Source organism: Rhinopithecus roxellana, chromosome 18 (assembly GCF_007565055.1).
Source record: "Rhinopithecus roxellana isolate Shanxi Qingling chromosome 18, ASM756505v1, whole genome shotgun sequence".
Taxonomy (NCBI): Eukaryota; Metazoa; Chordata; class Mammalia; order Primates; family Cercopithecidae; genus Rhinopithecus; species Rhinopithecus roxellana.
In genome coordinates this window covers 60,085,142-60,109,385 of record NC_044566.1, presented here as the reverse complement: position 1 = coordinate 60,109,385, position 24,244 = coordinate 60,085,142, and the positions used below count along the sequence as shown (strand labels likewise).

Sequence of the window (24,244 nt, the reverse complement as noted above, 5' to 3'; positions counted from 1 at the left end):
GGATCACCTGAGGCCAGGAGTTTGAGACCAGCCTGGGCAACATCGTGAGACCCTGTCTCTACCAAAAATTCAAAAATTAGCCAGGTATCGTGGTGTGTGCCTGTAGTCCTAGCTCCTCGGGGGGCTGAAGTGGGAGGATCAGTTGAGCCAGGAGTTTGAGACTGCAGTGAGCTATGATGGTACCACTGTACTCCAGCCTGGGCAACAGAGCAAGACCCTGTCTCCTAAAAAACATAAAGTAAAATTTTAAAAATACATACTGAATTTTGAAGATTTAGTATGAAAACAGAAATACTAAAAATTTTTTATATTGGTTATATGTTGAAGTGGTATGCTGGGTATATTGGGTTAATAGATTATTAGAATTAATTTCATTTATTTTTATCTTCTATTGTGGCTACTAGAGAGTTTAAGTTACATGCGTGGCTGGCATTGTATGCCTACTGGACAGGGCTGTATAAGCATCCATCCACTTCCATTTCCCTCTTTGTTAAGAGCTCCCAGGCAGCAGCTGCAGGAAGACACGCAGCTTTGTGGGCAGGGGTTTCAGCCCAGGGCTTGTGGCCAATGGAGCTATCTAACAGATGCCAGGAAACATGAGTGTGCTCCTTAGGAGAGGGGGCTGAGCTCAGAGCTTTGGAAATCCTTGCCCCTGTGAGAAGGAGATAGAGAAGAGAGCAGACAGCTGAGGAAGGGGTCCTGAGGACACCAGCATTTAAGGACTGTGCCCTCAAGTGGATCTAGCAAGGAGAGGATGATTGAATGACCAACAAGTAAACAGAACACTGAAAGATGCAGGGAAGCCCAGGGAGGGAGTCAGCAGTACCTGGAGACGATCCTACACACTTTCCTTTCACTTTTCTTTAGTTGACATTTAACTAGTCAACAAACTCTATTTTCCCCAATGTATTCCTCAAAACCACAGCTTAAAGTAAACTGGGTATCTGTTTCCTCTCACTAGAGGCAGTGAGAGGGCAAGGATCGTGTCTTATTCATCCTTGTCAGCCCAGGCTGTACCACAATATCAGCCTGACATTCAGAAGGTGCTTGATAACTGTATATGAACCTAAACTATTTTCTTAAAAGCTAATCCTGAGTTTGGGATTTACTAAAAATTAAGGCTGAACAGGCTGAGTGCGGTGGCTCATGCCTGTAATCCCAGCACTTTGGGAGGCCAAGGCAGGCGGATCACCTGAGATTGGGAGTTCCAGACCAGCCTGACCAACATGGAGAAACCCTGTCTCTACTAAAAATACAAAATTAGTCAGGCATGCTGGCACATGCCTGTAATCCCAGCTACTGAGGAGGCTGAGGCAGGAGAATTGCTTGAACTCGGGAGGCAGAGGTTGCGGTGAACTGAGATCGTGCCATTGTACTCCAGCCTGGACGACAAGAGTGAAACTCCATCTCTAAATAAAATAAATGGCTGAACAAGATAGTGATAATGTAAAGGAGTAACATAAACAGATCTCACTTTGCTACACTAGAAACCATTACTATCATGGACATAAAGAAAATAATCTTATAAACACCATTTTTGTTTTGTTTTGTTTTTTTGAGATGGAGTCTCGCTCTGTCGCCCAGGGTGGAGTGCAGTGGTGCGACCTCAGCTCACTGCAAGCTCCACCTCCTGGGTTCTCGCCATTCTCCTGCCTTAGCCTCCTGAGTAGCTGGGACTACAGGCGCCCACCACCACGCCCAGCTAATTTTTTTGTATTTTTAGTAGAGACGAAGTTTCACCATGTTAGCAAGGATGGTCTGAATCTCCTCAACTTGTGATCTGCCGGCCTTGGCCTCCCAAAGTGCTGGGATTACAGTCGTGAGCCACCGCGCCCGGCCATAAACACCGTTTTTGGCAAATGAAGAAACACTGAAATTTTTCTCTAACTATCACTGTTTAACAAGATATGGAAAAGTAAGAAGGTGTGAAGGAAGAGCTAGTGGAAACCAGGAATATAACCCTCAAACCTAGAGCTCCAAATAACCCTGGACTTGGAATGCTTACCAATCAATCAGTGGCCAGGCATGGTGGCTCAGGTCTGTAATCCTAGAACCTTGGAAGGCTGTGGCAGGACGATCACTTGAGGCCAGGAGTTTGAGACCAGCCAGGGCAACACAGCAAGATTACTGTATTAGTCAGGATTTTCTATAGAGACAGAACTGATTGGATGGATGGATGGATAGATAGATAGATAGATAGATAGATAGATAGATAGATAGATAGATAGATAGATGATATATATGGAGTTTATTAGGTAGTATTAACTCAAACGTAGATAGATTAGATAGATAGATAGATAGATAGATAGATAGATAGATAGATAGATAGATAGATAGATAGATAGATATGGAGTTTATTAGGTAGTATTAACTCAAACGATCACAAGGTCCCACAACAGGCCATCTGCAAGCTGAGGAGCAAGGAAGCCAGTCTGAGTCCCAAAGCTGAAGAATTTGGGTCCAATGTTTAAGGGCAGGAAGCATCCAGTGTGGGAGAAAGATGTAGGCTGGGAGGCTAAGCTAGTCTAGCCTTTACACATTTTTCTGCCTGTTTTATATTCTGGCCACACTGGTAGCTGATTAGATTATGCCCACTCAGATTAAAGATGGGTCTGCCTTTCCCAGCCCACTGACTCAAATGTTAATCTCCTTTGGTATCACTCTCACAGATACACCCAGGATCAATTCTTTGCATCCTTCAATCCAATCAAGTTGACACTCCGTATTAACCATCAGGACCCCATCTCTATTTTAAAAAGTTAAAAATTAGGCATTGTGGCACACATCTATGATCCCAGACTGGGGAGGCTGAGATGGGAGGATCACTTGAGCTCAGGATTTCCAAGCTGTAGTGAGCTATGATTGCACCACTGCACTCCAGCCTGGGCAACAGAGCAAGACTTTGTATAAACAAACAAACAAACAAACAAACACTATCAGACTCAGGTTCTCCTGCCCAGGGATGCCAAAATAGCAGAAAGTCTGGAACCAAGATGAAGCTTCCAACATAGTGTAACCAAAGACCTTTTAACATAATAGAATTATGATAAATATTATAGTAGGAGCTTTCTCTCTAGTCCTATGTCCAGAAAAACTTTTTTCTGATTTTTAAAAATTTTCTCAAAAATATAAATTAGTTGTATATATGTATGTATTCATCTTGTTCCATATATATAAGCTATGTATGAATTGAGAGGACAGGAAAGAAATCGATCTTTGCCCGCTTAGCCATTTCTATGATGGGCTTCTGATCTGTGTAGGACCTTCTGCCAGATTCAGATGAAAATGCAGGATCCAGCCAGTCGTAGCGGTACTTTGTCTCCCCCTCCCCCAACACTGCCTCCTTCCTGGCTCTTCCGTCATCCTTCCCCCTTGAAACCTGATGGAGGCTTTGGGAAGCAGGAAGAGGCTAGGGGAAGGGAGACAAGGGAAGAAAAGCAATGGGAAAGATGTTGGCTTAGCCAGGTTGGCAGAGGGAAATGCCCAGGGCTCTAGTGGCCTTAGATAAGTCTGGATAATTTCCAACACAGAAACATTCCCTAGATAAGGGCGGCTTTGATCGCCCTGCCCCACACTGCTTTCTGTGTTCCATCCCTCTTTTGGTGTCTGACTTCTTCCCAAAGGAGAAGACCAGGTCTCCTATTTCCACAGTACCTACATTTGCCACAGTGTACAGGAACCCTCGATATGAACTTCAGAGAGGCAGTCTGGGAGGGAGAAGAGGAGCCCAAACCCATTTCTCTACTGCTCCATGCTGGAAATTAGGGCGAGGTTATGAAGGCAGGGGCTGCAGAGAGCTGGGGGCTTTCTGGAACCCAAGTACAAGCCTGGGTGGCTGTTCAGCTGGTATGCATCAGTATAGCATGAAAGTGCTCCACAACTAGTCCTGCCCACACCACCCATTGTCAAATGTTTTGAATACCACTCTTGGGTATCACCATGATGGTGCGGATTCTAATATATTCACAAGAAAGCCACAAATGCTTTGCTGTGGAAGGCCCCTAAGAAAGCAAGAATTTGCCAGATGCCAAGGTCCTTCCCTAGCTCTCTGTGCTTCCAACCCTAAACTAGTCAGATCTGCCCTGAAACCGTCCCATCCTGGGCCAGAGTCAAGTCTAATTTGATAAAGCCTCTAGGAGCTTGCAGAATTCAACAAACACTGAAGACCACTGTGTCTGTCCAGAAGAGACCCACAGTTTAGTGGAGAAACATAAACAGAAAACTACAAAATGAACATAAGGAAAACACTGAGATATCTTAAGTGCAGCACTAAATTCCCAATAAAGATGACGGATTAAACACAAGTATTCAATTTCTCCTTCCTCTTTGAAACCCTGCTAGAATGTAAAGGGGGTTAGTTTGGCTTATTTTATTTTTTTAGCGGAGTGGTTGTTTTGTTACTATTTTTCTTTTAAGCATAAAGAAGAAAGAGAGATCACAGCAACAAAATTTTGGAAAATGGAGAGCAAAAGGCCAGGTGCTAATTGATTTGGCCAAAAAAAAAAAAAAAAAAAAATCCTCTGATTTATAGACAGCCAAGTAACAACACAAATTATCCAGCATAAACCCTAAATCTCCGAAACTGGAAGGTTTGGATGCGGGGCTGTAAACCGGAAGGGCGGTGGAAAGTCTGTTTAACAAACGAGTGTCCACACCCTAAGCAGTTGCCTGCCCCTCCCCAGGCCTAGAGGTTTGCGCCTCTGAGAAGATGAGATAGACGATCTGGGAGAAGTAGGGTAAGATAAGACCCCAGGCTCCCTTTCTGCAAATGGAGATTAAGTTGATGTCTACATGTTGAATAGTGAGTACTCACTCCTTAATTTATATTTTGTAAATATGAATTTTCATATTTTAAGTTTATTAAGTACAACTAAACTACAACAGAATAAAAAATAATATTAGTAACTTGTAGTATATAATACAAGTCCCACAATCCCTAACCAAAATTCTAGAGGTCAGATATACTTCAGAATTCAGAAAGTGTTTGTTGTTTAAAGGAAATAGTACTGTATATTATCCTATATTCCCAGTGGGGTGTGGTGCAGACCTCGGTAGTTAAACACATTAATATGTCTACAATGAAAAATATGAATATACTTTATACATTCCAAGTGGGATAAATAAGGAGTAAAATTAATTGCCTACATTTTTGGGTCAGGTTTTTTTTTTTCTCTTGGCTCACTGCAATCTCTGCCTCTCGTGCTCAAGCGATCATCCCTGCCTCAGCCTCCTGAGTAGGTGGGGCTACAGGCTATGCCACCACACCTGGCTAATTTTTGTATTTTTTGTAAAGATTGGGTTTCACCATGTTGCCCAGGCTGGTCTCAAACTCCGGGGCTCAAGTGATCCTCCTGCCGCAGCCTCCCAAAGTGCTGGGATTACAGGCATGAGCCACTGTGCCCAGCTCATATTTGGGTCAGGTTTGGCTGCAAACTTAGTTTTAATGTCAAACTTATTTAAAAAACAGAAACAGTGGTTGCCAGGGGCTGAGGCATTCTATACCCATTTTTTAATGGGTATCGAATTGCAGTTTTGCAAGGTGAAAAGAGTTCTGGAGATGGATGCTAGTGATGGTAGCATGAATGTATTTATAACACACTTAAAAGCAGTTAAGATGGTAAATTTTATATTTGTGTATATTACCACAATGAATACATTTGGAAAAGTAACTTTTGATTTTCAGAGCTTTTTGGATTTCAGAATTCTAGAAATGGGATCATTTCTAGACCAATACTTTGATATAGGGGCTAACCTTTTAATCCTAATGCAGTTTTTAAAATAAGGTACTCAAGTTTTCTGTGCCTTATTTTCCTCTATCAAATTATCAAGTATGGTAAACATCTTCAAATTAGACAATAAAAGGTTCAAATTGTTACCTCCTCTGTTGAGTTTTTTTATTATTCAGATAACTTATCGAGAATGGTTGGACAGATTATCCAAACTAATTTTGGTGTCCAACGGGTATGTCTCTGGAAAGAGTCCCTTGGGTTGGCACTGGGCACTCTGACTTTTCTCCATGATCACGATCTTCAGCAGTACCATGAAGACAGCAGAAGTCAACTACAAGCAAACACAAGCCCAGACAAGACCAGAAAACATGTGACATGAACAGAGTTTGTTTTCAGATTCCCACTCTTTACTTCCTGAGCTATGCCACTCCCCTGGCATCCAGGACTTCACAACTGTCCCCATAGTCCACACTACTTAGTCCTGCCTCATTCAAGATCCTGTTCCCTGACATTTCCCAACTCCCTGTCCTTCAGCTGAAACTTGTTCTAGATCCCATTCCCTGAGGATCCAGCTATGTACATTACAAAAAATTAAAAACAAATGCACTAATTCATGCAAATGTGTTAACATGTTTACTGGGCCAATATGTTCCTCTCCTAAAGAACACAATTTCTATTTTGCCAGAGAGCATTTCAAAGGCAATGTTTTGGCCGGGCATGGTGGCTCATGCCTGTAATCCCAGCATTTTGGGAGTCCGAGGTGGGCAGATCACCTGAGGTCAGGAGTTCAAGACCAGCCTGGCCAACATGGCAAAACCCTGTCTCTAAAATAATAAAAATACAAAAATTAGCTGGGTGTGGTGGCGGGCCGTAATCCCAGCTGCTCAGGAGGCTGAGATAGGAAAATTGCTTGAACCTGGGTGGTGGAGGTTTCAGTGAGCCACTGTACTCCAGCCTGAGCTACAGAGCAAGACTCCATCTCAAAAATAATAATAATAATAATAAAGGCTGGGCATGGTAGCTCATGCCTGTAATCCCAGCACTTTGGGAGGCCAAGGCAGGAAAATCACGAGGTCAGGAGTTTGAGACCAGCCTAACCAACATGATGAAACCCCGTCTCTACTAAAAATACAAAAAAAATTAGCTGGGCATGGTGGCAGGCACCTGTAATCCCAGCAACTCGGGAGGCCGAGGCGGAGAATCGCTTGAACCCAGGAAGGCAGAGGTTGCAGTAAGCCAAGATTGCACCACTGCACTCCAGCCTGGACAAAAAGAGTGAGGGAGGGAAGGAAGGAAGGAAGGAAGGGAGGAAGGAAGAGAGGGAGGGAGGGAGGGAGGAAGGAAGGGAGGGAGGGAGGAAGGGAGGGAGGGAGGGAGGGAGGGAGGGAGGGAGGGAAAAAGAAAGGCAATCTTTAATCCAAGGCAGTATTTAGGGGAAGGGAATTAACTCTTATTAAGAGTCTAATATGTTTCAGGCATTAGGCTCCATACTTTGCAGTTTTGTTTTTTTTTTTTTTTTTTTTTTTGTAGAGATAGAGTCTTGCTCTGTCACCCAGGCTGGAAGGCAGTGGTGCGATCTCGGCTCTCTGCAACCTCTGCCTCCTGGGTTCAAGCAATTCTCCTGCCTCAGCCTCCCGAGTAGCTGGGATTACAGGCATGTGCCACCACGCCCAGCTAATTTCTTTTTTTTTTTTTTTTTTTTGTATTTTAGTAGAGACAGGGTTTCACTGTGTTGCCCGGGCTGGTCTCTAACTCCTGAGCTCAGGCAATCCACCCACCTCGGCCTCCCAAAGTGCTAGGATTACAGGCATGAGCCACCACACCTGGCCAGTTTTTTCATTTAATAACTTTGCAAAGTTATTTAATTTAATCCTCATTTAAAAGATAAATATTTTGCCGGGCACGGTGGCTCAAGCCTGTAATCCCAGCACTTTGGGAGGCCGAGACGGGGGGATCACGAGGTCAGGAGATCGAGACCATCCTGGCTAACACGGTGAAACCCCGTCTCTACTAAAAAATACAAAAAACTAGCCGGGTGAGGTGGCAGGTGCCTGTAGTCCCAGCTACTCGAGAGGCTGAGGCAGGAGAATGGCGTGAACCCGGGAGGCGGAGCTTGTAGTGAGCTGAGATCCGGCCACTGCACTCCAGCCTGGGCGACAGAGCGAGACTCCGTCTCAAAAAAAAATAATAATAAAAAAATAAATAAAAGATAAATATTTTACAAATGAAGAAACTGGGACTCTGAGAAGCGTCCTCTGTTTAGGGTCACACACAGTCAGGAGGAGCCTTAAGATGGGGACCCATCCTCTTCCTAGCACCCTGCCCCACTGCCATAAAGGAGTACCATGACATTAAACACCCTGGCAACCAGCAGAGAGAATATTTGTAAATGGGCACTGACTTGTGGCTCCCAGAGCCCACCAGATTCTCCTGCTATTTCCCTCTTTCTAAATTTCTGTTTACCCTTGAGACAGCCTGGTCAGTCAGTACTTAATGCCAAACACAAAACAGGATGCCCTTTTTCAATAAAATTGTAAAAACATCTGCACATAGCTACAGCACTCATAAAATTCCCTAAAAAGAAAAAAAATAATAATTAAGGGCAGAATGCTCTGTGAGAAGTCCTGACAGTTTAGGATACATGTGGGAGATCAACATGAAAATAAAAATTATGGCCGCAAAAGTGTCCCTGACACAAAGCTACCAATTTTAGCGATGGAAAAGACTCCTGAAATTGGCCACAGCAAAATATCTCCACGCTTGTCGCATACTGCTTGTACTGGTGTCTCCTCATGTTGGGGCCATCTAGGGAACTTCACACACTATAATCTAACTTCAGTCAGAGGCAGGCTAGAGGCTCACTCAGCCAAGTCCTTGCCCAACATGCTATGGCGTCAACTCTAATCCCTACAACACAAATTCCATGAGGGCAGGGGTGTTTTTACTGCTATATCTTCAGTGTCTGACATGAGGCAGCTCCATAAACATTTGCTGAACAATGTTTATTTTATTTTTTTTTTTGAGGCAGAGTCTCGCTCTGTCGCCTAGGCTGGAGTGCAGTGGGGCGATCTCAGCTCACCACAACCTCTGCCTCCCCGGTTCAAGCGTTTCTCTTGCCTCGGCCTCCCAAGTAGCTAGGATTACAAGCACCTGCCACCACAGCTGGCTAATTTTTGTATTTTTAGTATAAATGGGGTTTTGCCATATTGGCTAGGCTGGTCTCGAACTCCTGACTTCAGGTGATCTGCCTGCCTCAGCCTCCCAAAGTGCTGGGATTACAGGTGTGAGCCACCACACCCAGCCACATTTGCTGAATAATTGAATGAAGGTCTTCACTTCCTTGCTCTGGAATTCCTCATAGGCTCTTATCTCCTCCTGTACCATATTTATCCCACATTTTTCTAGTGACCCCTGCAAATTTCTAACCTCCTCTCCCAAATCTTCAGTTCTTCTTCCTCTTCTTTCAGGGGAAGCAGGGTTAAAACAAACAAAAAACATTTTTACAGGGTATACATGTATTTCTAGTTGAGAAATGGAAAGTAGAATACTCTTAGAAATAAGTTAAAATGAAAAAACCGTATAGTAAGTGCATAGTGCATTCAATTCTTATCAGATGCAGACATATATGCACTGAAATCGTAGCAGCTGTGTTTATTTCATAATTTAGGCATTTGAAAAAAATGGCTATGTGTTTATTTTAATGTCAGCTTGATGACAAGTTTAAAATAGAACATGAACTTGTCTATATGTTTTACCTCTTCTCCTAGATAACCTAATATTTAAATAGAACCTACACCCCTAATTCCCAGCCCTCGTCACATATCAACCCAAGGGGGGAAATGTCTCATAAACTGTGCATTGATAGAACGCTGTAAAATATGTTCTAACCAGTAAAGTGGGAAAATAAATTTGGGAGCAACAATCTAAGCTTTGTTGTATTTCAAAAAAGATCTAGACTTAAAGGAAACAAAAACATCACATGCACAATAAGCACACAAGGTTGCTATGGTAACAAACTTCATTTTTTATATTTTACTCTCCAGTCGTGCTATAATACATATGAGCTATTACAACCAAATAACGTCAACGTTAACTATTTTATGATCTCTAGAATAGGTCATACTTACAGTCTCTAGGTCATACTTACAGTTCAAGGAATTTTCATTTTTCAACCATCTTCTTCTGTCTTTTCTAGAAATTATAATTAAAATACATAACATATTAATAAAATACATAAAATATTAATATTTGGCATTGGAGTTAAGTTTCCACTGTCATTTTACTCATGTAGGGACACTCCTACAATGACAGAAGAAATATAACAGTGGCTCAATCTCAGCACTTTGGGAGGCCGAGGTGGGTGGATCACCTGAGGTCAGGAGTTTGAGAGCAGCCTGGCCAACACAGCAAAACCCTGTCTCTACTAAAAATACAAAAATTAGGTGGGTGTGGTGGCACATGCCTGTAGTCTCAGCTTCTTGGGAGGCTGAGGCAGGAGAATCTCCTGAACCTGGGAGTCAGAGGTTGTATTCAGCTGACATCATGCCACTGCACTCCACCCTGGGTGAGAGAGTGAGACTGTCTCAAAAAAAAAAAAAAAAAAAAAGAAAGAAAGAAAGAAATATAATAACCATAGATATCTATTTATTTACTTATTTATTTTGAGACAGAGTTTTGCTCTGTCGCTCAGGATGGAGTGCAGTGGCACAATGTTGGCTCACTGCAAACTTCGCCTCCTGGGCTCAAGTGATTCTCCTGCCTCAGCCTCCCAAGTAGCTGTGATTACAGACAAGTGTCACCACACACAGCTAATTTTTTTATTTTTAGTAGAGACAGGATTTCACTATGCTGGCCAGGCTGGTCTCGAACTCCTGACCTCAAGCGATCCACCCAACTTGGCCTCCCAAAATGCTGGGATTATTAGCATGAGCCACCACGCCTGGCCACAAATGTCAATTTAAACATTTAAAATATTGCTCTGTGTGTGTGTGTATGTGTGTTTTAAGTAGCAATAAAGTCTCCATGGGGAATAAGGAGAAACAAGAAGTTGAGAAAAAATGTATTTGGTTTTACTAAATGGACAGACAAAATGAGTCTACTTTTCCCATAATGGTGTTTATGAGAACAGTTAAAAAATACCTACTATCCTGAACTATTAGTTCTGTAATGATTCACTAAAATTTGATTTTACTATTCATTTCAAAATGTACCCATTAGCATTGCCTCTGGACACATTTAAATAATAACCAACTAATGTGAACAGAACCCCAGGCACCCCCACTAGGTTAGGTGAAGTACTGGCTTTTCCAGATTCTCTATCATCCTTCTAACCTTCCAAGCCAGTCCTCCTCCAGCTACCTGGAAAATGAACAGCCCTCAGAATAGTCATGTCTGTCACTGTGGACCACAGATCACAATAGGAAGGTGCTTCCAAGTCAAGTAACTACAAATCTAATTGGTAGCCGTTACTCTATCATAATGGATAAGACTGAGAGCTGGACAGGAGAAAAGATGCAATGAAGAGTAAAGGACTCTCCTACAGTGGGTGCCTTAGTCATCCCCAGTGAGTCCTTATACCTGTATATTCTTCCACAAAGTTAGGGAATTACATGCAACTTTCTCTTTGGGACTAATTGAAAGGAAACATGCCTATATTATCCACTCATCCCCATCCATATATATTCTTTTTCTAATTTAAGGTATCTAGCACTTCTCTCAAGTTTGATAAATTTTATTTTTTATTCCATAATTTAAAAAATTTTACTGACACAAAATAATTGTACATATTTATGAGCACAGTGTGTTTTGATACATGTGCACATTGTATAATGATCAAATCACGGTAATCAGCATATATATGACTTCAAATATTTATTATTTCTTTGTAGTCAGAACATTCAAAATCCTCTCCTCTAGTTATTTTGAAATATAGAATGCATTAGTGTTAACTATAGTTAACTATAGTCACCCTCCCTGCTGTGCAATGAACACCATAGCGTGTACAATGGAATAATATTCAGCCATAAAAAAGAAGAAAATTCTGTCATTTGCAACAACATGGATGAACCTGGAAGAAATTATGTTAATTGAAATAAGCCAGACACAGAAAAATATATACTGCATGATTTCACTCATGTGAAATCTAACAAGTTAATCTCATAGAAGTAGAGAATAGAACAGCAGTTTCTATTTGAAAGCCATAAAAATATACCTCCACTGGCCAGGTGTGGTGGTTCATGCCTGTAATCCCAGTACTTTGGGAGGCCAAGCCAAGAGAATCACCTGAGGTCAGGAGTTTGAGACCAGCCTGACCAACATGGAGAAACCCCGTGTCTACTAAAAATACAAAAACTTAGCTGGGTATGGTGGCACATGCCTGTCATCCCAGATACTAGGGAGGCTGAGGCAAGAGAATCGCTTGAATCCAGGAGGCAGAGGTTGTGGTGAGCACAGATTGTGCCATTGCACTACAGCCTGGGCAACGAGTGAAACTCCATCTCAAAAAAAAAAAATATATATATATATATATATATATATATATACACACACACACACACACACACACACACAAACAAACATATATACCTCCACTGACATCTTCCATTGCAAGTAGATCATCTTTAGTGTCTTCCAGTCAAGGGGAACCACATAGTCATCAGGCAACAAGGATTCTGTGAAAAAAAGAAAGAACTAATCTCATCTCTAATGTCACACAGATTTTTACCCTAACTGTGAAGACATGCAAACCTGATATCTAACCACCATACCGTTAAAAGTCTGTTTTAAAGATATTTTGGTGATGTCTAAAGCTGGAGTTTGTCTCAGATCTCAATTAGTAAACACGAACCAGACTCTCATACTAGGATTCATTTGTGTTCTTGCCTTATTTACAAGGCCACTGACCATGAGCTTGGCCCGTCCAATCTAGCCAAACAAATTGCTTCATAGCCCCTATTTATGGTTTCCTCTTTATCCCTTTCAAGTACACGCCATTTCCAAATATGAAATTCTTTCCCTCTGCTTTTCTTTTGAGCTACATTCTTTCTCCCTTGTATAAACAGTGCTTATAATGCACTTCCACATGGAAGGCATTCCAGACAGAACTATAACCTCAAATTCTCTTCTACAATCCTTTTAGCACTACTAATGTCGCTCATAAAATATTCATAAGCTTATCATTTATATTTTCTATGTGCAGTAATTTTGTTTTATGTTAGTCTTGTCTCCCCATTTAGAAGGTATGCTATTTGATGAATGAGGTCTATTTCCTTTAAAAAGCTTTCTGAAGTTTAATTAGCGGATGCTTGATCATTGTTGATGATGATGATATCGTGCATTCAAGGTAAGAGGAGGCATAGAATCTTTTCACAATAGTGTCTTCATGCATTCTGGTGCCTCTCTAAAGCAGTGATTGTTAATCTGTTTGCATCATAGACCCCTCTGAGGAGCTGATAAAATCTCCAGACCTCCCCCCCAAAAATGGCACAAAATAACCCCCAAAATTTTACATACAATTTCTGAATATGGACCTTGACTAAGATCCCAGATCTAAAACGTCTTCAGTTATCACTTAGAGCTCCCCAAAGCAAATGCATTTACTTTGAAAAAATTGGTATGTTTCTTTGGTGTATGTAGGTGGGTAGAAAAATTACAGCACATAGGCTGGGTGAGGTGGCTCACGCCTGTAATCCCAGCACTTTGGGAGGCCGAGGTGGGTGGATCACAAGGTCAGGAGTTGGAGACCAGCCTGGCCAAGATGGTGAAACCCCATCCCTATTAAGAATACAAAAAGAAAAAAAAAATTAGCTGGGTGCGGTGGCAGGCGCCTGCACTCCCACTTAGTTGGAAGGCTGAGGCAGGAGAATCGCTTGAACCTGGGAGGCAGAGGTTGCACTGAGCCAAGATCTCACCACTGCTCTCTAGCCTGGGCGGCAGAGTGAGACTCTGTCTCAAAAAAAAAAAAAAAAAGAAAGAGAAAAAAGAAAAATTACAGCAAATAGTCAAGATGTAATTATTCACAAAGTTTACAAATATGATAAATATGATGCCAGAGCCCCAAGAGCAGGTTGATAATTATGACTCCTTGGCCCTAGGACTTGGTCAATCTTTGGTCTCAGCTGCGGGACCAAATTTCTCTGGAACATCAGAAGCTTAGGAGCCAAGTAAAAAAACTCAGGGTGACAAGCTTTGAGACGGAACAGGTCCCCAAGGAACCCTGAGAGGTATAGAACAACAGAAGATACAGGAGAACTACAAAAATCGGAGCTCTGGCTTCTTGAGTCTTACAGCTTCTGTCCCCAAGGAAGAGCACTAGAAAGCATCAGCTATTGAGTTACAGATAAGGAAAAGTTGGGATAAATATCATAAAGACATTATCTTAAATATGCTCATGATTGAAGACAAATTTTTTTTTTTTTTTGAAACAGTCTTACTGTGGCTGGCCCAAAAAGAAATTTAGTTGGAATATTAAAAAATAATATTTTTGCTTGTTTTATTCACATGTAGATTTTTTTCATTTCCAAAAATAACAATCTTTTTTTTTTTTTTTTTTTGACATGGAGTCTCACTCTCTCACCCAGGCTGGATTGCAGTGGTGTGATCTCTGCTCATTGCGACCTCTGCCTCCCAGGTTCAAGTGGTTCTCCTGCCTCAGCCTCCTAAGTAGCTAGGATTACAGGCACATGCCAGCATGCCCGGCTAGTTTTTGTATTTTTAGTAGAGCATGTTTTTACCATGTTAGCCAGACTGGTCTCAAACTCCTGACCTCAAGTGATCATCCTGCCTTGGCCTCCCAAAATGCTAGGATTACAGGTGTGAGCCACCACACCCAGCCCCAAAAAAACAACCTTAAGAGCCTGAAGGAACCTTTTAAGTCAACTAGTCAGACTTCCACCTCATCCCTTCAGCATTCTTTACCGACTGCCTTTAAAAAGCAAATTCAGCTATTTCAGATATCTTTCCTTCATGTAATCTTTGCAATCTCCCATTTACTAATGTTGTATTTGGGAGCCATAATTGTGAACGAGAAAGGAAAGAGCCATGTGTCAAACAAAATAAAGGCAGAAAGTAGAAAGTTTCTTTTCGGCCAGACACAGTGGTTCAGGCCTGTAATCCCAGCACTTTGGGAGGCTGAGGTGGGTGGATTACCTGAGGTCAGGAGTTGTAGACCAGCCTGGCCAACATGGTGAAACCCCGTATCTACTAAAAATACAAAAATTAGCTGGGCATGGTGGTGGGCGCCTGTAATCCCAGCTACTCAGGAGGCTGAGGCAGGAGAATTGCTTGAACCTGGGAGGTGGAGATTGCAGTGAGCCGAGATTGCACCATTACACTCCAGCCTGGGCGACAAGAACTCTGCCTCAAAAACAGAAAGAAAGAAAGTAGAAAGGTTTTCTTTCTTTCTTTCTTTCTTTCTTTCTTTCTTTCTTTCTTTCTTCTTTCTTTCTTCTTTCTTTCTTTCTTTCTTTCTTTCTTTCTTTCTTTCTTTCTCTCTCTTTCTTTCTTCTTTCTTTCTTTCTTTCTTTCTTTCTTTCTTTCTTTCTATTATACTTCAAGTTCTAGGGTACATGTGCATAACGTGCAGGTTTGTTACATATGTATACTTGTGCCATGTTGGTGTGCTGCACCCACAACTCATCAGCACCCATCAATTCATCATTTATATCATGTATAACTCCCCAGTGCAATCCCTCCCCCCTCCCCACTCCCCATGATAGGCCCCAGTGTGTGATGTTCCCCTTCCCGAGTCCAAGTGATCTCATTGTTCAGTTCCCACCTATGAGTGAGAACATGCGGTGTTTGGTTTTCTCGTCTTGTGATAGTTTGCTAAGAATGATGGTTTCCAGCTGCATCCATGTCCCTACAAAGGATGCAAACTCATCCTTTTTTATGGCTGCATAGTATTCCATGGTGTATATGTACCACATTTTCTTAATCCAGTCTGTCACAGATGGACATTTGGGTTGATTCCAAGTCTTTGCTATTGTGAATAGTGCCGCAATAAACATACGTGTGCATGTGTCTTTGTAGTAGAATAATTTATAATCCTTTGGGTATATACCCAGTAGTGGGATGGCTGGGTCATATGGTACATCTAGTTCTAGATCCTTGAGGAATCGCCATACTGTTTTCCATAATGGTTGAACTAGTTTACAATCCCACCAACAGTGTAAAAGTGTTCCTATTTCTCCACATCCTCTCCAACACCTGTTGTTTCCTGATTTTTTAATGATTGCTGTTCTAACTGGTGTGAGATGGTATCTCATTGTGGTTTTGATTTGCATTTCTCTGATGGCAAGTGATGATGAGCATTTTTTCATGTATCTGTTGGCTGTATGAATGTCTTCTTTTGAGAAATGTCTGTTCATATCCTTTGCCCACTTTTTGATGGGGTTGTTTGTTTTTTCCTTGTATATTTGTTTGAGTTCTTTGTAGATTCTGGATATTAGCCCTTTGTCAGATGAGTAGATTGCAAAAATTTTCTCCCATTCTGTAGGTTGCCTGTTCACTCTGATGATAGTTTCTTTTGCTGTGCAGAAGCTCTTTAGTTTAATTAGATCCCATTTGTCAATTTTGGCTTTTGCTGCTGTTGCTTTTGGTGTTTTAGACATGAAGTCCTTGCCCATGCCTATGTCCTGAATGGTACTACCTAGATTTTCTTCTAGGGTTTTTATGGTATTAGGTCTAACATTTAAGTCTCTAATCCATCTTGAATTAATCTTCTATAAGGAGTAAGGAAAGGATCCAGTTTCAGCTTTCTACTTATGGCTAGCCAATTGCTCATGGATAGGAAGAATCAATATCGTGAAAATGGCCATACTGCCCAAGGTTATTTATAGATTCAATGCCATCCCCATCAAGCTACCAATGAGTTTCTTCACAGAATTGGAAAAAACTGCTTTGAAGTTCATATGGAACCAAAAAAGAGCCCGCATTGCCAAGACAATCCTAAGTCAAAAGGACAAAGCTAGAGGCGTCACGCTACCTGACTTCAAACTATACTACAAGGCTACAGTAACCAAAACAGCATGGTACTGGTACCAAAACAGAGATATAGACCAATGGAACAGAACAGAGTCCTCAGAAATAATGCCACACATCTACAGCCATCTGATCTTTGACAAACCTGAGAGAAACAAGAAATGGGGAAAGGATTCCCTATTTAATAAACGGTGCTGGGAAAATTCTTTTTTTTTTTTTAAAGCAGCCTATCTCGGGCTGGGCGCAGTGGCTCACATCTGTAATCCCAGCACTTTGGGAGGCCGAGGCGGGCGGATCACGGGGTCAGGAGATCAAGACCATCCTGGCTAACATGGTGAAACACCGTCTCAACTGTAAATACAAAAAAATTAGCCGGGCGTGGTGGTGGGCCCCTGTAGTCCCAGCTACTTGGAAAGCTAAGCCAGGAGAATGGCGTGAACCTGGGAGGCAGAGCTTGCAGTGAGCCAAGATCGCGCCACCGCATTCCAGCCTGGGTGACAGAGTGATACTCCATCTCATAAATAAATAAATTAATAAAGCAGCCTATCTCTACTGATTACATAATCCCTTTTTGCCCACTTCATCCTCCATTCTTCCCAGTATCTATTGAATTTGAGAGCCCAAGTATTCTACGTTCTCAAAGACATTGAAGGAGACATGAAGACTACCGACAGCAAAGGGTGGGGACTTTGAAGATCAAGCACCGTTTGCTACGGGTCTTCACTCACTGCTGAAAAGCATCACGAGATTAATAAGCTGCATGAGATCACTAACCACCACGTAGAAACACTCTAAAATTACTTACATATGTTAAACTGGACTTTTACTTCTAGCAAAATAAAACAACTTACCCATTGGAACGCCTGGAGATCCAAAAAGCTTTACTAGTTGCAAGGCAAACCCTTGTGATAATGGTAGCCCAAGGGAACTACAGTTAGTGCTTGTTAAGTCTTGGCTGTCCTCAGCTGGTAATTGCTTAGGTTCTTCCCATCTTTTCAGCTTTCCATCAAACCTTTCATTTAAAAAGTGAAAATCAGAAGTGACTCCCACAGAGCACGAAGGATGACTGCGTAAAATTTCTGGGGAAATAAACCCTGCATCATTTAGTTTATTACCTACTGTTGTCTGAGATTCGAAAGTCAAAAACAGTTTCTTGTTTGTAAAAGATGCCTTCCAAACACTAGACATATTATGCAGCACAAAAGAAGGAATATAATTTTTGTATAAAGACGCAGAGCACCTTAGTCTGTTAAATGACAGGCAATGAGAATAACACTGTCCACCAATATTTAAAGGGGGAGCTTTGATAATATCAAGGTAAAACCACAATGGATGATGATCAAAGGTCGTAAGTTTTTGCTTATTCTCCTCTTCACTGTTCCTTTCTGAAATTCTATCTTTTTCTTCTCTCAGAGTAATTTTTAGTCCATGGTTTTTTGTTAACAGGTCACATTTCTCCCTTTCTTTTACACTGATATGACTCTGTCCTAATAAGTAAAAATTTGGTACCAAATTGAAAATCCTTTTCTTCCTCCTTTTCTTATTTTTTGTTGATTCTAAAGCATTCTTTGGTATATCCAGTTGAGGTAAGCAGCTTCTGAAGAGGTTTGTTTCTATGAATGAATCTATAGTTTCAGGTGGAGGTGAAAAATCTTCATTTCTTATCAGTAGTTTGTCTGTCAATATTTCTGGACTGCTTCCTGGTCCTGATGCTGCCACCGAAGTGAAAATCAATTGAATCCATTGCCCCCTGCTGTCAGGCCCAGCCAACTTATGTGCTCTATTTTTCTTTGGTCTCTGTTCACATATAAACTTATGAGGTCCTGCAGGCCAGCTACCAAAATAGGGCTGTCTGTTAGAGCCCAGCTGTAAATCTTCATCAGATAAACTGGTTGTGAAAAAAGCCCAGTGACTGATTTTAGTTGCATACACTTGTTCCTCTCTTAAAACTTTATCTGACATTCTGATTCCACGTTGATGGCACAAAACGGGTTCACGTGGGAGACTTTTATCTACTATTTCTTTCTTCTTCATAAATGAGCATGAAGTTTCCACAGCAAGGTCCTGGGTGTCTAATGCTATGGTATGCCTCTCTCTAATATGCTTTTCTACCTTCATGCCAGAGCAGTCATCGGTTGTTACACAGGAAAGGTTTTGAGTCACTATTGGACTAGTAACAGAGGTTTCATCTGGCATCAGTGACAAACTTACAAACAAGTTATCACCTTCCTTAGAGAGGTAATTCTTTGGTGTGTTGTCCAATTCAACTATAGACATAACGTTTTGGAAACTGTCTTTAGGATCTTCATTTTTCCATCTTTTTTCTTTATACCCAGTCACAAAATCTCTGACTTCATTTTGTAGACCACCAATGAAAGGATATTCTGATTCTCTTCTGGTCTTTCCAGTGTCTTCCTCTTCACTCTGAGATGGGTCCTGATCTCCCGGTGTAAGATCACTGAAGAATTCTAATGAGTTTTCCTCCATGATTTTATTCTGACTGTTCTGCTTTTTGTTTCTTTTTCTGTTCCTCTTCTGTTTGGTTTTGCTGAGCCTATGCCCAGTTTTCTTCAAAACTCTTCCTCTGAAATATCAAAGAATTAAGAAAATGTATGACTTAATTACATGTATAACATAAGCAAACTATAACATCATACTCTTCGTGTGCAGATTTAAAACCCTTTAGTACAAGAGAATCTCAACTGTGCATGTACTTTTTGTTTGTTTGTTTTTTGAGATGGAGTCTTGTTTTATCGCCCAGGCTGGAGTGCAGTGGTGTGATCTTGGCTCACTGCAACCTCCGCCTCCCGGGTTCAAGTGATTCTCCTGCCTCATCCTCACAAGTAGCTGGCATTACAGGTGCCCACCAACACACTCGGTTAACTTTTTAGTAGAGACGGGGTTTCACCATGTTGGCCAGGCTCCTGACCTCAGCTGATCTGCCCGCCTCAGCCTCCCAAAGTGCTGGGATTACAGGCAAGTGCTACCATGCTGGCCATACTTTATATTATATTTAAAATCACTTTTAAAAAGAGATACTTTGGCCGGGCGCGGTGGCTCAAGCCTGTAATCCCAGCACTTTGGGAGGCCGAGACGGGCGGATCACAAGGTCAGGAGATCGAGACCATCCTGGCTAACACGGTGAAACCCCGTCTCTACTAAAAAATACAAAAAAAAAAACTAGCCGGGCGACGAGGCGGGCGCCTGTAGTCCCAACTACTCGGGAGGCTGAGACAGGAGAATGGCGTGAACCCGGGAGGCGGAGCTTGCAGTGAGCTGAGAGCCGGCCACTGCACTCCAGCCTTGGTGGCAGAGCAAGACTCCGTCTCAAAAAAAAAAAAAAAAAAAAAAAAAAAAAAAAAAAAAAAAGAGATACTTTAATCCTATACATTAAAAATGAGTTTGAGAAAGTTAAAGCAAATATGCATACAATCATTTCATAAATAACTTTAAAAAAAACCTAATATTTTCCTTAAAGGAAAATATAAGCATGTATTAAGCATGTATTAACAGGGATATTTTCTGAGAAATGCATCATTAGGCAATTTTATCACTGTGTGAACATCACAGTGTACTTATACAAATCTACATGATGTAGTCTACACCACACCTAGGCTATATAATATAGCCTATTGCTCCTAGGCTGAAAAACTGTACAGCATGTTACTATACTGCATACTATAGGCAATTATAAAACATTAGTAAGTATTTGTGTATCTAAGCATATCTAGAGGCCAGGCACGGTGGCTCACGCCTGTAATCCAGGACTTTGGGAAGCTGAGGTGGGTGATCACCTGAGGTCAGGAGTTCGAGACCAGCCTCCAGTATCTCCTCTCACTTCCTCTTGTTGTTTCTTGTTTGATTTGATCCAGAGAAAGGAGACGCAACAGGAGAAAAGTCTCAAGATACTATTAAGTTAGTGATAATAGGAGTCAAGGCCCAAGAACTGCTGTCATGAAAAGGACTCAACCCTTGCCAGCTGAGTATCTTCTGTTTATGCACATGTGAGCGTTTGAAAATGAGAAGAGGAAGAAAAAGAGAGAAGGAAATGTTTTGTACAATTTTCTCTTTAAATCAAGAGGCAGTGTTGCATAATGGTTAAAGAGGGTGGACTTTAGAGCAAATCAAACTAGGTCTGAACCTGCCACTAGCCATGTGACCCTGAGCACATTCTTCAGCTTCTCTGTATATCAGTTGTCTTTGTAAAATGGGGTTAAGCCTAGCCTTTGCCCTTACTTGATATAGTTTTGAAGATTAGGTGAGTTGGTACATGTAAAGCAATTAAACAGTCCCAATACATAAATGTAACATCTTTTCCTTAAAGCCAGTTTTCCAAGTACAATTGCAGACCTTAGTCTTTCTGATGGTATACGGACCTGGAAACATTTTGGTGATGAGCCATATTTCAGTAACTGCATTTCCCTATATTAGGGCTCTCTTTCTTTGTACAGTAGAGAGCTGTTCTGAGGGACAGTGACCACACATTAAGTGCATTAAGCTCCATAGAATCACCAGTGCTGCCGTGAGTCTCATACATCCTTAGTATATTACCATGTAATCAAATGAATAATGCAACAACAAACTCTATATGTTTTCTTTTCTCCTTGCCCTGAAACAGAATGGTTCACATTTGAGTAAAGACAGGGGAGTTTATTTTCAGAATGACATACTAGTCTGCAGGATGAATTTCATAACTGACATTGTACCTTGGACTGCAACTAGGACTTTCATTGGAATCAGGTAGAACTGGTCATGAAGGAGCCTCTCTCCCTAATCTGCCCTCAGGTCAAGGCTCCATATGAGCAATGGGAAAGCCAGGCTAGATGGCCCACAACTGAGATCAACAGATGGGCACACGTGCCTCCTCCTGGAGTTAGTTCACTCATGGGTGGAGGCAGTGAGAAGGGATCACATTCTGGATACTGTTTTGAAGGAAAAATAAGCAAGATTTGAAAAAAAAAACATAGGGTATGAGGAAAAAGATAAGAATCAAGTATGAGTACAAGGAGATTGGCCTAATTAGAGGGATGAAGTGGTTACTTACCGCAATATAAAAGTCTGCAAGATATGGGTTTGGAGAGAGGGTTGGTAAATCAGTTCCCTCAAAGTCCAGCTCAGAGTAGGCTAATCTGTCCTTAACAAAAAGGTCAGAAAGTGAAAAAGAAGAGGGCTTCTCTAATACTCCCCAAGAGTTCCTTTGTTTTCTAAGCACATTACAATCAGCTGTTTAGGAACAGGATAATAGGGACCCTGCTAATGTCTTTTTTTGTTATTTTTTTCTCCTGAGTCTGCTTTCTAGGGAAGGACCTGCTAATGCTAACAACCCACTATGCCTGCAGAGAAGTAAACACCGGACCATGAAAGAATAAGGTGGTTTAAAAAGTAAACTATTGGAGTCTGGGAGATCAGGCAGTTTATTAAGGCAGTTTGCTAAGAGTTAATCAAAGGAATCTCTAAGGATTAGAATTCCAACTGAAAATACAACAGAATGCCAAGAGGTATGAAAATCCTCAGACTGACTCTACAATGAAGTGCCAGAGACATGTACCAGTTCTGCACCACTGGAGCTCTATATAGCTACCGTCCTTATTTCAGAAACACTGGACATGGCTTTCTGGAAAGGAAACACAAACCAATAACAGTGACTTGTGAATCCCCTGGGAAATAAGAGACTTAGTAGTGATGGTGGTGGTGATAACTTCTGCTTGAATATGGCTAATCAGTAGATGCATTTTCTTTAGAAACATCTATCTAGAAAGTGTGAGAATCTCATCAAAGCTGTGTCAAGGATCATTAAATGTGATCTCACTGGTGCTGATTCATTTAGGAATGAATGGCACCATTAGAAGAAAAATCACTACATAAAAGTTAGTCATGGAGAGGAAATCAGAAGAGTTAGAGGCACAGGATGTAGCTTTGAAAAGAACGAAGAAATTAAGAAAGGAACAAATGGTAACACATCGATGATGAGTAAGATTTTGCTTTCTAGATGATAGGCTTGGAATCCAAGCTGCTAGGTAGTGATGGAGTGTACCTCTCAAGAATTAGAAAGTGTTTGTTCAGATACAAGCTAACCTGACCAAGTGAACTGTGACCGGATGACAAAGGTGAGAGAGCATCCAGATAAAGCTGAAGAAAGCAGGAAGGGAGGTTGGAAAGCATGGTAAGTAATAACCCTATGAAAAAAAAAATTAAGGGGGCCGGAAAAAACATTTCCCAATGCAGAATCATAGATACTAATTTATGATAATGGGCAATAAATGAAGTAAATCTGAGATTAAATCACATGCAGATTATAAAAGGTCTCATGGCTTTGTGGAATGACCAGTTGAAATAACTGAGGCCAGGTCCTGGTCCTGGTTCAGTAATAGCCAAGTCCAGGCCTTAGCTAGCAGTGGGATCCCTCAGCTAGCAGTGGGATCTTGGGCAAATCATGTCTTTCTAAAACGAGGAAAATACCCGTCCTTGCAAAGTTGTTGTAAGGACTACTAATATAGATACTCTTAAATAACCTCTACTCAACTGATAGAGCAGATCAATTGATTCTTCCCATTGCCTCTGTACAATAAGGACAGATATTAATGACTCACACTAAATGCTCCCAGCTAGATGGCTGCTCTCCAGTGTAACTGAATGCTTTTGCTGTCACTATTTAGAACTGTATATTTATAAAGAGTCAGATGGGTTTATTCCCAAGTCTGTTTATGCCAATAATAATTTTTACTATAATTATATAGTTTGTCTCACTAAACATGAAGTGCTAAACAACTGTTAAATAGGCAGGATAACTACAAAATTTGGTTAAAAATAATAAAGACCTATGATTATGCACTCATATTGCTTTGAAAATTTCTTTGGGTTCTACTTCCAATTTATATCAACAGAAACTAGAAATTCCTGACTACACACTACAGTTGTGGTTTATGCATGAAAAAAGTTAAACTGCACTGAACAAAATTATACATAATAATTGCTGAATAAATACACATAAAAACATTTAAGTTCACATAAAATGTTTAAAGCATGTATCATTTCATAATTCTTTAAACAATTTTTTCAATGAACTAACCAGCTATCTGTCCCAATCATGTGAGAGAAGAGTGCTTTAATTATAAATAAAGCACCTATCATAATGCTTGACAGATAGTGGGTACTTCATAAATGGCAGCTCTTATTTTTATTATGTATTAACAACAACAAAAGCAATCTCATAAATTTCACTGCGACTCCTATGGTGCAATTCAAGAGTAGAATGTGGCAATGTGATACTTATGCTTTACTTAAAACAAACAGTTGAGTTAGAAGAACTGGAAAGTTCTCCAAAAATGTAATTTACTTAATGTAACTGCAAATGATTGGAAGTGGAAAAAAATTTTTTAAACGAAGTGGCATATATAGACAAACTGATAAATCCACCATCTTTCTCAGAAATTAAAACACCTTTCTCAGTAATTGATAGAACAATGAGACAAAATAAAGACACAGAAGTTTAACTAGCATAATAATGATTGAGCGCACTAACATGGAACACCACA

The 24,244-nt window shown here is 41.0% G+C and overlaps 1 protein-coding gene across 1 annotated transcript in view; it reads right to left on the bottom strand.

Annotated features, from left to right (window-relative positions):
* Positions 1-5,568: 5,568 nt before the first annotated feature.
* LOC115894560 overlaps positions 5,569-24,244 on the bottom strand; it is a 35,598-nt gene continuing 16,922 nt past the window's right edge. Inside the window, exons 2-5 of the mRNA XM_030922110.1 lie at positions 17,561-19,293; positions 12,315-12,400; positions 9,877-9,920; positions 5,569-6,060 (exon numbers count right to left, since the gene is read on the bottom strand). Coding sequence (XP_030777970.1) covers positions 9,891-9,920; positions 12,315-12,400; positions 17,561-19,293 — 1,849 coding nt within the window. The 3' untranslated portion in view covers positions 5,569-6,060; positions 9,877-9,890. The remainder of the gene's footprint in view (positions 6,061-9,876; positions 9,921-12,314; positions 12,401-17,560; positions 19,294-24,244) is intronic.